Here is a 14,905-nt window from a genome sequence, read left to right as displayed (position 1 = left end):
TCCCTCATGACCCTTTGCCGTCAATCCCCCTACCACGTTGTCCCAGGAACTTCTATCTGATCAGATTTCTATCACTATCGATTAGCTTTTCCTCTTTTACTTTTTTTTTTTTTTAAGACTTCATTTTATTTATTTTAGAGAGCGAGGTTGGGATAGAGGGAGAGAGAGAATCCCAAGCTTACTCTGTGCTCAGCCGAGCCCAGAGCCTCATGACCCCCGAGACCATGACCTGGGCTGAAACCAAGAGCTAGATGCTGAGCTACCCAGGCACCCCACAGCTTTGCCTGTTCTAGAGCTTGAAATACAGGGAATCATATGGTATGTAGTTTGCCAGGTCTGGCTTCTCTCACTCAGCATGATTCTGGGCTTCACCCATGTTTTGTGTGCATCGGTGTGTTTCATTTTACTGGAGTGGTAGCATTCCATTATAAAAATACCAGAATTGTAGGTCCGCTACAATACTGATGGGCATTTAGGTTGTTTCCAGGTTTTGACGATACAAATTAATACTGCTACATACATGTGCTATTGGCCACTCACAAATCTTTCCTTTTTTTAAACCATTTTTAAAAAATGGAGTTTGTTTTCTTACTGAGCTGTAAGAGCTTTTTTATGTATTCTGAGCACAAGTCCTTTTTCAGATATGTGTGTCATATTTCTGTCTATGGCCCATTTTTTCATTTTCTTAAGAATGTCTTTTAAAGGACATAGGTTTTTAATTTTCCTAAGATCTAATTTTTGTGTCATATTTACGAAATCATTGCATCTAACCACGGTCACACAGATTTTTCTCTTAACATTTTTTGGTAAAGTTTTGTAGTTTTAGCTTTCACATTTAGATCTTTAATTGATTTATAATTAATTTTTGTGTATGTCATGGAGTAGGATTTAAGGTACCCTTTTATCTGCACACAGATATGTAGTTGTTTCAACTCTATTCATTGAAAGGACTACCCGACTACCCTTTCCCCTGTTGAATTATCTTGGCACAATTGTTGAAAACCAACTGACCACATATGATCATATATCAGATTCTCTGGGGTTTTTTTCCATTAGTTTATCTGTATCCATGTCCTTATACCAATACCCTACTCTCTTGATTACTATAGCTGTATAGTAAGCCATGAAATAACTAGTATAAGCCCTTCCACTTTATTCTTATTTTCCAAAGTAATTTTGGCTCTTCTAGGCCTTTTGCATTTCCATAAGTCTCAGAATGAGTTTATCAATCCTGTCACTTAAAAAAGAAGAAGAAGAGAAGAAGAAGAAGAAGAAGAAGAAGAAGCCTGCTCAGACATAGATTAATCTGGGGAGAATGAGCACCTTAATGATACTGACTCCTCTGACCCATGAACCTGGTATATCTCTCCATTAATTTAAGTTTCATTTATCTCAGCAATATTTAGTAATTTTTAGTGTATATTTCTAACTAAGTTTATTCCTAAATATTTTAAGCTTCCAGATGATATTTTAACTATACTTAAAATGTTTGTTTGTTACTAGGATATAGAAATACTAATGATATCAATAGATTGTATCCTATGACCCTGCTAGATTATTTTTTTAAGATTTTATTTAATTGAGAGAAAATAAGCAAGAGAGAGAGCACACAATGGAGTGGAAGGGCAGAGGGAGAAGGAGAAGCAGACTCCCCACTGAGCAGGGAGCTTGATGCCAGGGCTGGGACCCAGGACGCTAGGACCATGACCTGAGCCAAAGGCAGATACTTAACTTAATAGACTGAGCCACCCAGGTGCCCTGACCCACCAAATTAAATTCACTTATTTATTCTAGTAGTTTTGTAGGGTTCACTTTTGTTGTTGTTGTTGTTGTAGATTCCTTATGATTCTCTAGGTAGAAAATCATGTTGTACATCAGTAGAGACAGTATTACTTTGTCTTTCCAATTTTAAGGCTTTTATTTCTTATTGCACTGGTGTGGGTCTCTGGTGCAATAGTGAATAGAATCAGTGAAAGTGGACATTGTTGCCTTGTGACTGATCTTTGAAAGTATTTGATATTTCACCCATTGATTATGTACTTACCTATAGGGGTTTTTTTTTTAAGATTTTATTTTTTTATTTATTTGACGGAGAGAGATCACAAGTAGGCAGAGAGGGAGGCAGAGAGAGAGGAGGAAGCAGGCTCCCTGCTGAGCAGAGAGCCCAATGCGGGTCTCGATCCCAGGACCCCAGGGGATCATGACCCTAGCCAAAGGTAGAGGCTTTAACCCACTGAGCCACCCAAGTGCCCCCTTACCTATAGGTTTTAATAGATGCTCTTCATCAAACTGTGAAATTTCCCTTCTAGTCCTAGTTTGCTGAATGTTACCATGAATAGTGTTGAATTTTACCAAGTGCTTTCTCCTTATCTACTGTGATGATCTTACGCTATTCATCATTCTGTTAATGTCATGAATTACACTGATTTTTGAAAGTTGAGTCAACTTTGCATTCTGGGGATATACCGTGTAAGCTACATACCACAGATTTTGATAACATTTTGCTTTCATTATTCAGTTCAAAATATTTCCTAATTTATCTTGTGGTTTCTTAGATGCATGAGTTATTTAGAAGTGTTACTTTATTTTATTTATTTTTTTAGAGAGTGTGAGAGCAGAGGGTGGGGAGGGGCAGAGGAAGAGGTAGAGAGAATCATAAGCAGGCTCCACTCCGGGCATGGAGCCTGACATGGTGTTCAATCTCATGACCCTGAGATCATGAGCTGAGCTGAAATCCAGAACCAGACACTTAGCTATCACACATAGGCACCCCTAGAAGTGTGTTAATTTCAAAGAATTTGGGAATTTTCTAGGTATTTGTTATTAATGAGTTTTATTGTTGTAGTTAGAGAAAATATTCTATAAATTTTAATCCTTTGAAATTTGTTGAGACTTATTTTGTAGCCCAGCATATCATCTGTCTTAGAGAATGTTACTCGTACACTTGGAAAGAAAATGCATTTTGCATTTAATGGGTATGATGTTCTATAAATGTACGTATAGTTGATAGTGTTATGTAGATCTACTTCCTTATTTCCTCTCTCCTGCTCTATCAATTATTGAAAGGAGTGTTAAATCTCCTACTATGATTTTTGTACCTGCTATTCTCTCAGTTCTATCCATTTTTTTAAAATATATTTTGAAGGTGTTTCAGGTGCATATACATTTAGGACTTTGATATCTTTTTGATTAATTAAATCTTTTAATTAGGGGATGTCCAGTTCTCTATCTCTGGTAATATCCTTTATCTTGAAGGACTTTTTGGAGTGCTTAGGACTTTACATTTAATGTTACTATTCATATGTTTGGTTTTGGGTTTTTTTTTTAAGATTTTATTTATTTGACACAGAGAGAGAGATCACAAGTAGGTAGAGAAGCAGGCAGAGACAGGGGGAAGCAGGCTCTCTGCCAAGCAGAGAGTCCGATGCGGGGCTCGATCCCAGGGCCCTGAGTTCATGACCTGAGCCAAAGGCAGAAGCTTAACCCATTGAGCCATGAAGGCGCCCCATATGTTTGTTTTAAAGTCCATCATACTGTCATTTTTCTTCTAATTTTCCCTTTTATTTTTAACTTCTCTACTGCTCATTTCCTCCTTCCTCTTACATAACTTAAGTATTTTTTATATTTAAAATATTATGTATTTTAAATTATACTCTTTGCTATTATTATTTAGTGATTTTTTCTATGGTAATATTATGCCTCCTTAATGTGTTGATACTTTTAAGTAATATCATGCCACTTAATACTCCATACCTGACCTTTCCCACTTCCTATTTCACATTGAACAAATGTAAGACTCTTACAGTAGTATAATTTTTACTCATTGCTCCATACCCTATCCTTTTACTAGTGTTCCAATTTATTTTCTACCTCTCCATACATTATCAACTCCATCTAAAACTATTATTACTTAAATTTCACATATGAGTAAAATAATACGCTATTGTCTTTCTCTGATGTATTTCACTTAGCCCAATACATTCTAGCTCCATCTACATCATTGCAAATGAGAGATGAACATACGGGAAGGTGGGGGAGAGGGAAGCAAACCATAAGAGACAGAGAACAAACTGAGAGTTGATGGAGAGAGGAGGGTGGGGGGTAGGCTAGATGGGTGATGGGTATTGAGGGCACTTGTGTTGAGCACTAGGTGTTGTATGTAAGTATGAATAATGAATTCTACTCCCGAAGCCAATATTGCACTGTATGTTAACTAACTACAGTTTAAAAATTTGAAAAAAATACAAATATTATTACTTTTCTTTTTAAACTCTTAACTGTATTTTAAGGAAATTAAAAGATGAAAAAGATAGTTATTTATATGCACCCACATATTTACCATTTCTTGCACTCTTCATTCTTTTCTGTAAACCTGAGTTTCCATATGACACTATTTCCCTTCTGCCTAAAGAACATCTATTAGGCTTTTTTTTTTTTTTAAGAGAGAGTGAGGGGGCAGGGAGCTGGGGTAGGAGGTGGGCAGGCAGTTCAGAGGGAGAGGGATAGAGAAAGAATCTTAAGCAGGATTCCCACCCAGCACGGAGGCTGTTGCAGGCTTTGATCTTACATGACCCTGAAATCATGACCTGAGCTGAAATCAAGAGTTGGCCACTTAACCAACTGAGCCACCCAGGTGTCCCTTTTAGCATTGCTTACAGAGCAATTGTAGCAACAGTAAATATTCCCAGCTTTCATGCATCTGCAATACTTTCATTTCATCTGCTTTCAAGAAGGGTATCCTTACTGTATAGAGAATTCTAAGATGACAGGTTCCCCTGCCCCCACCTTTTAGTCCTTGAAATGTGTTGTTCCACTATCCCCTGGATTCTGTTGTTTCTGATGGGAAGTTAACCATCACTCTTAATACTATTTATCTATACATAACATGTTTTTATCTTTTTTCTGACCACTTTCAAGGTTTTTCTTTCTTTGATTTTCTGCTATATGACTATGATGTGCCTAGGTGTGGTTTTCTTCTTCTTATTTTACTTGGGCGGTAACTGAGCTTTATATTTGAAAAGTTAATATTTCCCAAGAAATTTGGGGAAATTTTGGCCATTATTTCCTCATAGGTATTTTTTCCTGCCCTATTCTCTCTCCTTCTGGACCTCCAGTTATGTGTGTGTGTGTGTGTGTGTGTGTGTGTGTGTGTGCGTGTGTGTGTGTATGAAGCTCTATTTTTTTTTAAGATTTTATTTATTTATTTGACAGAGAGAGAGAAAGACAGCCAGAGCAGGAACAGAAGCAGGGGGAGTGGGAGAGGAAGAAGCAGGCTTCCCCGCCAAGCAGGGAGCCTGATGTAGGGCTTGATCCCATGACCCTGGGATCATGACCTGAACTGAAGGCAGATGCTTAAAGACTGAATCACCCAGGCGCCCCTGCCTGAAGCTCTATTCATAGTCAATATATTTCTGTTCCTCAGAACAGTCAGGATTCACTGACTCTTTCTTTTGCTATCTCCAATCTGCTATTAAACCATGCAGTGAATTTTTCATTTCAGTTGCTGTATTTTCTTCTTCTAAAATTTCTGTTTAGTTATTTTTAGTAGTTTCCATTTCTTTGCAGAGATTACTTATGTGTTTGTCCATTTGAGTCATATTTTCCATTAACTACCTGAGGATTCTTATAATAGCCATAATAACTTCTGTAGATATTTGCTAGATTTAACTTCTAGACTATTTTAAGGTCAGTTTTTAATTGACTGTTTTTTTTCTAGATGATGGGTCACATTTTTTTGTTTTATTGTACATTTATTAATTTTTTATATTATACTAGATGTTTCAGTGGCTGTCACCCTGGGATATCTTTTACACTGCCAACTGTAATATACTTCACTCCACAACATTGTTTGCAATTGTTTTCAACCTTCCTGTTGAAACCTCTTCTCAGTTGCTATTCACAGATTTGAATTTACTCTTTCTATTTTCCTCTGACAATTTGATTATTTGTGCAAATTCACCTAAAGGCCCAAATAATATAGTTGTAGAAAATTACATGTTTTAGTGTTACACAGACTTAAATTTTAATCTTGGTCCTGACACTTAACTGGCTTGAGTGTCTTAGGCAAATTATAAAATCTTTTAGTTTCATCATCTTTAAAATGCCCATAATATATCTCTTCTTTTTTAAAGAATGTATTTATTCATTTGAGAGAGAGGCAGAGACAGAGAGAGCACAAGAAGGCAGAGAGGCAGATGGAGAGGGAAAAGCAGACTCCTCACTTGATCAGGGAGCTCCAAGGGGGCTGGATCCCAGGACCTAGAGATCAGGACCTTTCCTGAAGGCCAACATTTAACCATTTGAGCCACCCACATTCCCCTCAAAATCTCCATCTTAATAGGCTTTTATAGACACTAAAGATGACATAGATAAAACACATAGTCCTCAATAAATTATACACCACCTGATTCAAGTATTCTATGTCCTATATTCAGGTCTAACTGGACAATCCAGCTAATGCTTTAGACCACTGACTTCCCTGACTCCAATTCTGCCCATTTCCATGGCCATATTCAAACCTGTCATCATCTAGGGGCACACCACTTTAGAAACTTTAAACTTCAATATTGCTAACTTTTATCACAATTTCCCCTTTCCTTTCTAATCTTTGCTTGTACCAACTCTTACTGAGCACTTACTTACTACTGAGTCTATCAAAATGAGTAAGACAAATCTGAATCTCTCTTCTCATGAAGCTCAGAATAAGCATAAATAAGTAAACATATAATCATAAAACTATGGTTGTCACAGATTTTTTACGGAACACGAGATGAGTGTCTAACCTAGCCTGGAGGCTCGGGTTTCCTAGAGAGCACACTGACTGAGATTATCTGTAAAGAATAAGGACTTAGCCAGATACATACAGGGAAGGCAGAAAAGACAGCAATCCCAGAGGCTAGCGGAAGCTTGATTTATTGAATGCCTTTACATAGCTGACTCTAGTTGGAGTACAGCGTGTGAGAGCTTAGAGAAGAAAGCCTCACTGCAAGAAGCCTTGCAAAAGCATTCACCAGTGTTTCAGGTAATGACTATCTGAACCAGGGAAGATGGAATGGAAATAAGTGGAAAGATTTGAGAGATATGTAGAATGCCAAATTGAGAGACAATGTGAATGGATTTTGGTAAGGGGGAGATGTCAATGAGATTCCTGGCTTGAGTGACTGGAAGGATGGTTGTACTAGTTAATAGAGGACAAAAACAGGTTTTAGGGGTAAGATGATGAGTTGAATCTGAAGAGCCAATGGGACAACAAGGTAGAGATACACAGTAAGTAGTTGGATAAACAGGTCTAGTGCTTAGAAGAACATCCTGGACTGGGGTAAGTATTTAGCAGCCAAACACAGAGATGGTGGATAAGGTCATGGGAGGGTTATGATTGTTCAGGAAGCATACGTAGAAGATACTAAGAATGGATTGCTGAGATTTGGTCTGTAGGTGTCTAACTGGGAGTCAGTAAATATTGTTAGGGACTTTACAGCCTCAAGAGAACACAAGGACTCCTTCCTTCCCTCTACCCAGCTCCTTACCAGAAGCAGCCAGGTGTAGATCCTCCAGCAGGAAGAGGAGGGAGCCTTTAGAATCCAGGTGGTGCCCAGGCCACGGGGCAGCCTGTGCTTGGCCCTGGACCCCTCGACTCAGCAGCAGGCGTAGGTGGATGGGAGTGAAGGCAGGGTGGATGGGGCTGCACACATAGGGATGATGTGGCTCCACGAGCACCTCCACAAAGGTGGACTTCCCGGTCGCCGCCTCTCCAGCCAGCAGCACTGGGTGTCCTTCTGACAGAAGCAGGTCCACCACATACAAGAGCCGTTCAGTCTGTGGCACAGAAGCAGGACTTACTGGGGCAGCACCAGTTTAGGATAGTAATTTAGCTGAAAGCAAAGTCTAGGGGTCTCATCTTAGAGCTGTACTTGCAAAACACTTCATATATTCTTGTGATTGTGAAAACATATCAAAGAACAAGAACAGGTAGACCTTAGCTGGGCCTAGAACATGGACTCCTCCAGGATATCTCCTTGAACCCCAACCCCAACTGCTGCCCCACTGTCTTCACACCTGTGGAGAAGGGCTGAAGGCTCCCAGAGTTCCCCTGATGCGGCTCCCCAGGTAATGGCCAGTGAAGGGGACCAATGTCCCATTATCAGGACACACATGTAGATCAAACACCAAGGCTGAAGGCGGTGGCTCAGGATAGTTGGAGAGGCAGCTAATAGAACCCCTCAAGAAGGTATCAAAGAGGGGCCAGAGCCTGTTCAGTTGGATGTATGGGCAAAAGTGTCAGATAGTTACAACAGTTCCATTTGTGATGCACTCACAAATTCCACTCTCCCCTCCGCCCCCACTGACAATGATGTCACCTGAGTTTTTAACTTCCATGCGCCAGTCCATCTCAGCCCTCAGCATCACCCACTCCCAATCCCGCTCCTGAAGATACCTGGAGGGCAGGTGGGCTCCAAAGCCCCAGATCAATGCAAAAAGAAAGCTGCTGACAGCCAGCAAATGTTTCTTGCGCTGATTAGGTGCATCATCATTATCAACCTGGGACGGGTTCAGAGAGCTGCTTTTTGAGGACTTGAAGCTTTGGGCCACAGGATCGCTAAAGCTGAGGTCTTCTGCAAAGGTCACCATGGCCAGAAGAGGAGCCCAGGCAGGAAAAAGGTTGGGGGGGGGAGAGAGTAGAGACTGGCTCTGTCACTGTCCACTTTTGGTCCCCTGACCCAAGCCCACCAAAAAACCCATGTGCCAGGCACCAGCTATATGCCAGCTGTCCTCAAGGCCCCTTATCTCCGAGCCATCCCTTCCCTTTCCCTTCCCTTCACCTGAGATGTGTGCCTTCTCCCCCTCATCTATCCTCAGGTGGGGGTCAAGCAGACAACGCAAGATACGGGCCAGACTGGTGACTTCAGCCACACCTGGACAAAGAGCCCGCTGCCCGTGAACATGCAGCAGAGAGCTGGCACCCTGGCAGGTGAGGAATTGGAACGTTGCTGGCACCAGCACTTCGGCCAGGTGGTTGAGCTCAGCGACCGTGTGAAGATGCAGGTGGTACTCGTGCGGCAGGGCTGCCATCAGAACGCTAAGCATCCCCTGCCATGTCTGCTCCCCACCACACCAGACCAGGGCACATTGACTCACCACTGTGGGGGACATGCCTGTTGCATCTCCCACCTCCATCAGGAGAAAAGTACCTGGGGGTCGTGCTATCTGCTGACCACTAGGGAGGCTGAGCTGGGGGGCATCTTTCAGGAGGCAAGTGATGGGGTCCAGCCAAGAGGCATTGGCTACCCCATCACATACTATCCAGTGCTGGATCCCCACTGATTCCTGTGGTGGCCCCCTCAGGCCCACAGTCTTATACATGCTGGCTGCACGCAGCAGCCTAGGGAAGACACCATGGTGCCAGCAGGGGCCCTCTAGCCATCCCAGGAACTCCTGGGGGCTGAGGACATTGGGATATAGGTGCGTGACTTCCACCGGCTGGTAGCCCTGGGTTGAGGCATCCTCCCTGGCCGCCAGCTGATTCTGGATCTTAAATAAGCTGTGCCAGCAAGTGGTCTTGCCACTGCCTGCGGGGCCCAGGAGTATAATACCCAAAGCCCGGCCCAGAGCCTGGCTCAGCTGCTCTAGGGACCCCAAAATATCAGGGCTGGGATGAATGCCTATCTGCAGCAATTCCTCCACCAGCAATGGCTTCCTTGGCGTGTATGCCTCAGGCTCTGCCAGCACCTGCCTGGCATTAGGGAAAAGCCCACAGAGCAGCTCTTGGAGGTTGTGCAGGTGGAGACCACTGAGGGTGCTGAACAGTGGCGAGCGTAGCAGAGCACGCAGGAGGGCAGCCTCTTCGGTCACAGCCAGGCTGTGGGGCTGCTGGGACCTGGGCTCCTCCTTGGTCACATTTAAATTCTGTATCATGTCTTCCAGTATTTGCTGGAGCAGAGGCAAACGGCAGGGCAGGGGTGCCGACACCAGCTCAAGCTCTAGGGAGAAGAATTTAGATAAGCGGGAAGCCATGCGGGAGGCATCCCGCATCCCTGCACCTAGCAGGGTCAGCTCTGCCACTTGCTGAAGGTCAGGCAGTGTCAAGGCCACAGGCCGCAGAAGCAAGTGCAGGTTGGCAGGCACAGCAGGGCTCAGGGAACGCAGTGTCAGGAGAGAGCCGTAGCCAAGGCGTATGTATACGTGGTGTTTCTCAAAGAAGCCACTGCCGAGGAGCTGGGGTTGTGTGGGGTCAACAGTGCTGGGGCTTCGGGAGGCCGCCTGGTACAGTGGGGCATAGAGGTGGTGCAGTTCAGCCAGACGCTGGCCCAGGGCAGACAGCAAGCCAAGGGGCAGGCGCTGAGCCGCTTCCAACAGCAGCCAGGCACCACCCTGCAAGGCACCATTCAGGTAGTTGCTTAGGCTCTGGGCCTCTATCTGAGGCAGGCAAGGCATTGTCACCAGCTGGCGCCCCAGGGCCCGTGCTAGGCTCTTCACTGTGGTTGCCTTGCCTACTCCATCAGGGCCCAGTAGAGTCCCACAGGCCACCTCCTCCAAGGCCAGCAACAGTACCAGGGCTGGCCGCTCAGGCAGCAGGCTGGGCAGAGACCCCAATCTGGGACCCAGGTACTCATAATTGTACAGGAAGGACCGGCCAAGAACGTCTATCCAGCATGCAGCTGGCGACGGAGAAGTCACAGCAGATGCGATAGTCTTGAGACTCTGCAGGGGACTCTGGGGGATGACATGAGGTGAGCCTAGGTGATATTTGAGTTGGCGAGCCCAGTGGAAATCTGTCAGATCACTGACCTGGTGCTCCTGCAGCAGCTGTGCTATATCCCGGTGAGTCACTGCCATGGCCAGCAGGGCACTGAGCAGGCTGGCCTGGCGGACAGAGCCTAGGGGCTGCTCACCCTGGGAGGCCCTCTGGGCCCGTATAAAATTCACCAGTGCCTCAAGCTTGCACACATGCACGCGGACCATGGCAGGGGTCTTCCCCTCCAGCAGAGCCTCCTCCATCTCTGCCCGCCATACGACCTCCTCTGCCACCAGCACACACTGCCACGGGAAGGCCTGGACTATGTGTAGCCAGTGGTGGGCAAACAGCTGTGGGGCCAGCTGGCTTTCCTGGGGCAGCTGCTTAGAGGCCTCATCTAGCGATGGGCCCAGAGTGAGGCGGGAAGCCACACAACCCTGCAACTTGTGTACCAGGGCCCGACGCAGGCACTTCTCCAGAGAGGCCAGCCACTTGGGGAGATCTGAATGCAGAGGAATGGACCTCAGCAGCTTCACCTCCTCGCCGCCTGCCCCTAGTACTGCCAGCGCCTCCACCCAAGTCAATGCGTTTGGGCTTGCCTCCCGGTCATCCACCTTTTCATCAAGTGGGCTGGACGTGAAGCTCACAGCGTGCACATGAGGAAAGCAGCGCCGTACCCATAGCTGGGCCTCGCAGGACTCCAGGGGGGCAGCCAGCAGGGCCACCAGCTCGCTGTCGCTGAGGAAGAAGAGGCGGGGGAAATGAGCGCACACCCGATAGAGCACACTCTTCAGGGCCATAATGATGCCCTCCAGCTCCACGGAGCCTGCCTGAAGCAGCTGTTGCAGCTGCTGGCCTTGGAAATGAGGGCTCCGCTTGACACTGGGCACGATAAGTGACAGAACCCAGGGGTCATCTACAGAGATCTGCATCAGGGTCCGATACTGATCGTCTGTGGCCTTGAACCGGGAGTTCTGCGGTGAGAGGAGATAGAAGTGAGGGAAGCTCTCCCTCCCCGCCTGAGCCCCATGACAACACAGTAGCCCTTGTCCACCTGCCTCACCCTTCTTCCCTACCAGGTCAGGACTAGGAAACTCGATCTTCATCTCATGCAGAACTTTATTCAGAAAAATCCACTGCTGCTGGAAAGTCACCCACACCTCCAGCAAGGCACCTGTGTGAGCAGTGAGAGGAACACTGGAGGGAGACTGGGGTTTTAGCTTCTGCTAGGGGGTCCAGCTGGTCCTGACCTCTCAGGGTGCCCCACCCCAAAATACTCAGCAGGACCCAGGGACCTTGTTTGGAAGACAGCAAACTTTCACTGTGAATAAGATTTCAACTGGTCACTTCAGCCCAAGAAGTGGCTCTGGAGGGGATCCTCACTTTGTCCTTCTGATCTTGCCCCCACTCAACCCCCACCTCTTAACCCCATCCCTCCAGGCTAACCCACCTCAGGTCCTACCCATTCATCCAGCTAGAGGTCTGCACTCACTCAGGCTATGCATGATGGTCACCCACTCCAAAGCTGCTTTGTTTAAGTCTCCCGATTTTTGGATGGCCAGGATCTTGAACAATACCTGAAGACTTTCCTGGATAGAATCCTGCAGGCTGCCATAATCTAAGGAAGAGTGCATTCCAGCTGAGCTGAGCTGGCAGTTGATGGCGCAAGGGCAGAAATGACTAGTACCCAAATAACACTGACACTCAAGCTATTCTCTAGAAGACCCAAACATGTTTTCTTCCACTAGTTGAGAATTATGCTCACCTAGAGTCAGAGTGTGTTTACAAGCCTGTTCATGTGAGTTATAATCTAATTACAGAGTTTGATCTGATATTATGTTAACTACTTAAATATGGGTGGGGAAAGAGTTCCTGGTTCTATGGAAACTATGGAAAGCCTTCAGTAAAGGTGAGTTGATAAAGCATATTAAATTATGTATAGGTCAATTTTTAAAAATTGGAAATTGTAATAAAAATCTAGAAAAATTCTGTACTCCAGCAACTTCATAAACGTCTTCACATCACTGCTCAACTTTACAGAAGTTGAGAGCAGAAATGGTGGACAGTGCATTAATGTGGGAAAGGCAGTGAGGAGCTTCTATCAGTTGACTGCAAATCAAAGTAAAGCTCTTGTCCTTCAGCCAAGGACATTTATTTAATAAATAAATGTATATTTATATGTTTAAAGCTAAAGTAAAAATCTTAAGCCATATATACACATCATTTTTTATGATCTTCCTATTTAACTGACTGAATTTGCCAGTTGGGGTTCAAGTGGGTTGGATAAGAGAATTTCTCTTCTACTGGCAATTCCCTAACTATGTATGCCATCTCGGTGCCTGTATATATGTTGTTCCCTCTGCCCAGGATGCCCTTTTCTTCCTGTAAGTTTGGCAAACTTCTAATCCTTCAGGAGTCAGCATGTGGCCTTTGTCTATGGGAAGAGAAGATTCCTCTGACTCTCTTCAGTCCTTTAAAATCTGTCCTCTTTCTGAGATTTGACTGCCCTCAGTTAGATTCTCCACCATGCAGTCATCTCTATTCTATTGTCCTCTCTCACTGGACTGGGAGCTCCTGAGGGACAGCACTTCCGTCTGTGAATCTCCACGTCTCATGTTTGGCTCAGAGAAAACAGGTAAGGGTAAATGAGGGGAGCAAAAGCTCAGACAGCAGGATGCCATCTAGAGGAAAGAGCACTGGAAAATGGAGAGATATCGTCACTGTGAGGGATTTCTTAGTACACCCAGAAAGGGAAGGACTTTTGCTAAAAAAGCAGCATGGGCAGGAGGAGGGAGCTCCCAAGATTAAGACTTAATAAGAGTGGCGTGAAAGACACTGTCTCAGGACAGACTGGTATATCCTGTCCAGTAAGGATGAGGCCCTGGCTGGAGAACCTAGATCCCACAGGGCTTGGTGGACCTGGTGGACGAAAATGGCCCCTGGCAGTGGGCTATCACCCAGCAGCAAACCCTGGTCTCACCTGAAAGGATGAAGGTGCCACTGTCCTTTCCCACCACTTCCCACTGGGGGCTGCGGACCATTTGCTTCTTGGGGCGCTCCCCGCCTGGGGGCTCATAGGGCACGTGCAGGATGAAGTTGATGAGTCGCAGCTGGCGTGCCTCCCAGACCCGCTGTAGCCGCCGTAGGGTATCTTGTGCATGGATTCGTTCGTTTTCACACTGCCAGATCTGGAACAGCTGGGTCTCAGGAACCAGCACTGGGTGATGCCTCAGGGGAGAACCTTGAAGCTGGGACTCAAGGGCCAGGGCTCAGGGGAGTGGAAGTGTCAGAGATGGAGAGTAGGATCATTTGGCTTCAGATAAGCCATCTGTAGCATAGTTTGACCCAAAGCTGCTGCCTTGAAACCCACTCTTTTCCAAGGTTTCAGCGGAGGACAGTACCTTAATCAGCTCATGTTGGAAAAGGGCAGGTGTTGGGGGACATCTGCTATCCTGTGTGCCTACAACTTTGGGAGCGGGGCATCTCTCAGTCAGAGTCTGAAACCACCCATCAGATCCCCACACCCTCCAGGCAGGATAGCAAACTCAGCTTCCCACCTTCCCAACCACAAGCCAAAATCTACGGCCCCCTGTTGCAAGGGGTTGCTAGAACTTAACTGGATCTATTACAGTTTAGCAAATAGGTCCTGGGTTTGGACCAACTCCCTTTCTCTGGAGGGCCCCACCTGATTGATTCGATCTGCAAAATCCAGCAGTGGACAAGTGAGCAGCTGACCCAGTGTTAGGAGTTCCATGTTGCAGAGACTGTCTAACCCTAAGGCTGGAGGTAGAGGAGACAAGTTAGAGCAACACGTATATGGAAGAGTCTGGCCCATATCCCAGAGTCTCAGATCGGCAACCCTGAGCCCAGCCCAGGCCAGCTCCCCAACAGAAGATCTGAAATTACAACATAGAGCCAAGAACTCAGAATGTAGGGTTCAGAGCACAACACAGAGCACAGAGCTAAGATTCGAGCCTGAGTCTAGCCCAAGGCAGCAGAGAGGACCCACAAGATGGTGCAGGAGGCTAGAAATATTGGTCCCTGTGGGAGCAAGGCAGGGAGCAACCCAGGGAGGAAAGGTGTTGCCCACAGGAGCAGCAGGGAACAAAGTTGTCACTTGTTCTAATCCCCAAGTCCTTTCCTCCCCACCACGACCCCACCCCACCTCCCCCA

At 45.8% G+C, this 14,905-nt stretch overlaps 1 protein-coding gene across 1 annotated transcript in view; it reads right to left on the bottom strand.

Moving 5' to 3' along the window:
• Positions 1-14,905, bottom strand: part of DNHD1 (dynein heavy chain domain 1) — a 74,058-nt gene that overhangs the window by 19,130 nt on the left and 40,023 nt on the right. The window contains 8 exon segments of the mRNA XM_045078253.1: positions 7,527-7,815; positions 8,056-8,248; positions 8,435-8,612; positions 8,820-11,706; positions 11,809-11,906; positions 12,225-12,350; positions 13,713-13,920; positions 14,418-14,512. Of these exon segments, the coding sequence (XP_044934188.1) occupies positions 7,527-7,815; positions 8,056-8,248; positions 8,435-8,612; positions 8,820-11,706; positions 11,809-11,906; positions 12,225-12,350; positions 13,713-13,920; positions 14,418-14,512 (4,074 nt within the window).

This window comes from Mustela putorius, unplaced genomic scaffold (genome assembly GCF_011764305.1).
Source record: "Mustela putorius furo isolate JIRA1106 unplaced genomic scaffold, ASM1176430v1.1 tig00000238_pilon_pilon_pilon, whole genome shotgun sequence".
NCBI classification, from domain to species: Eukaryota; Metazoa; Chordata; class Mammalia; order Carnivora; family Mustelidae; genus Mustela; species Mustela putorius.
The sequence above is the reverse complement of the archived record's forward strand: the minus strand, read 5'-3'. Positions and strand labels throughout refer to the sequence as shown.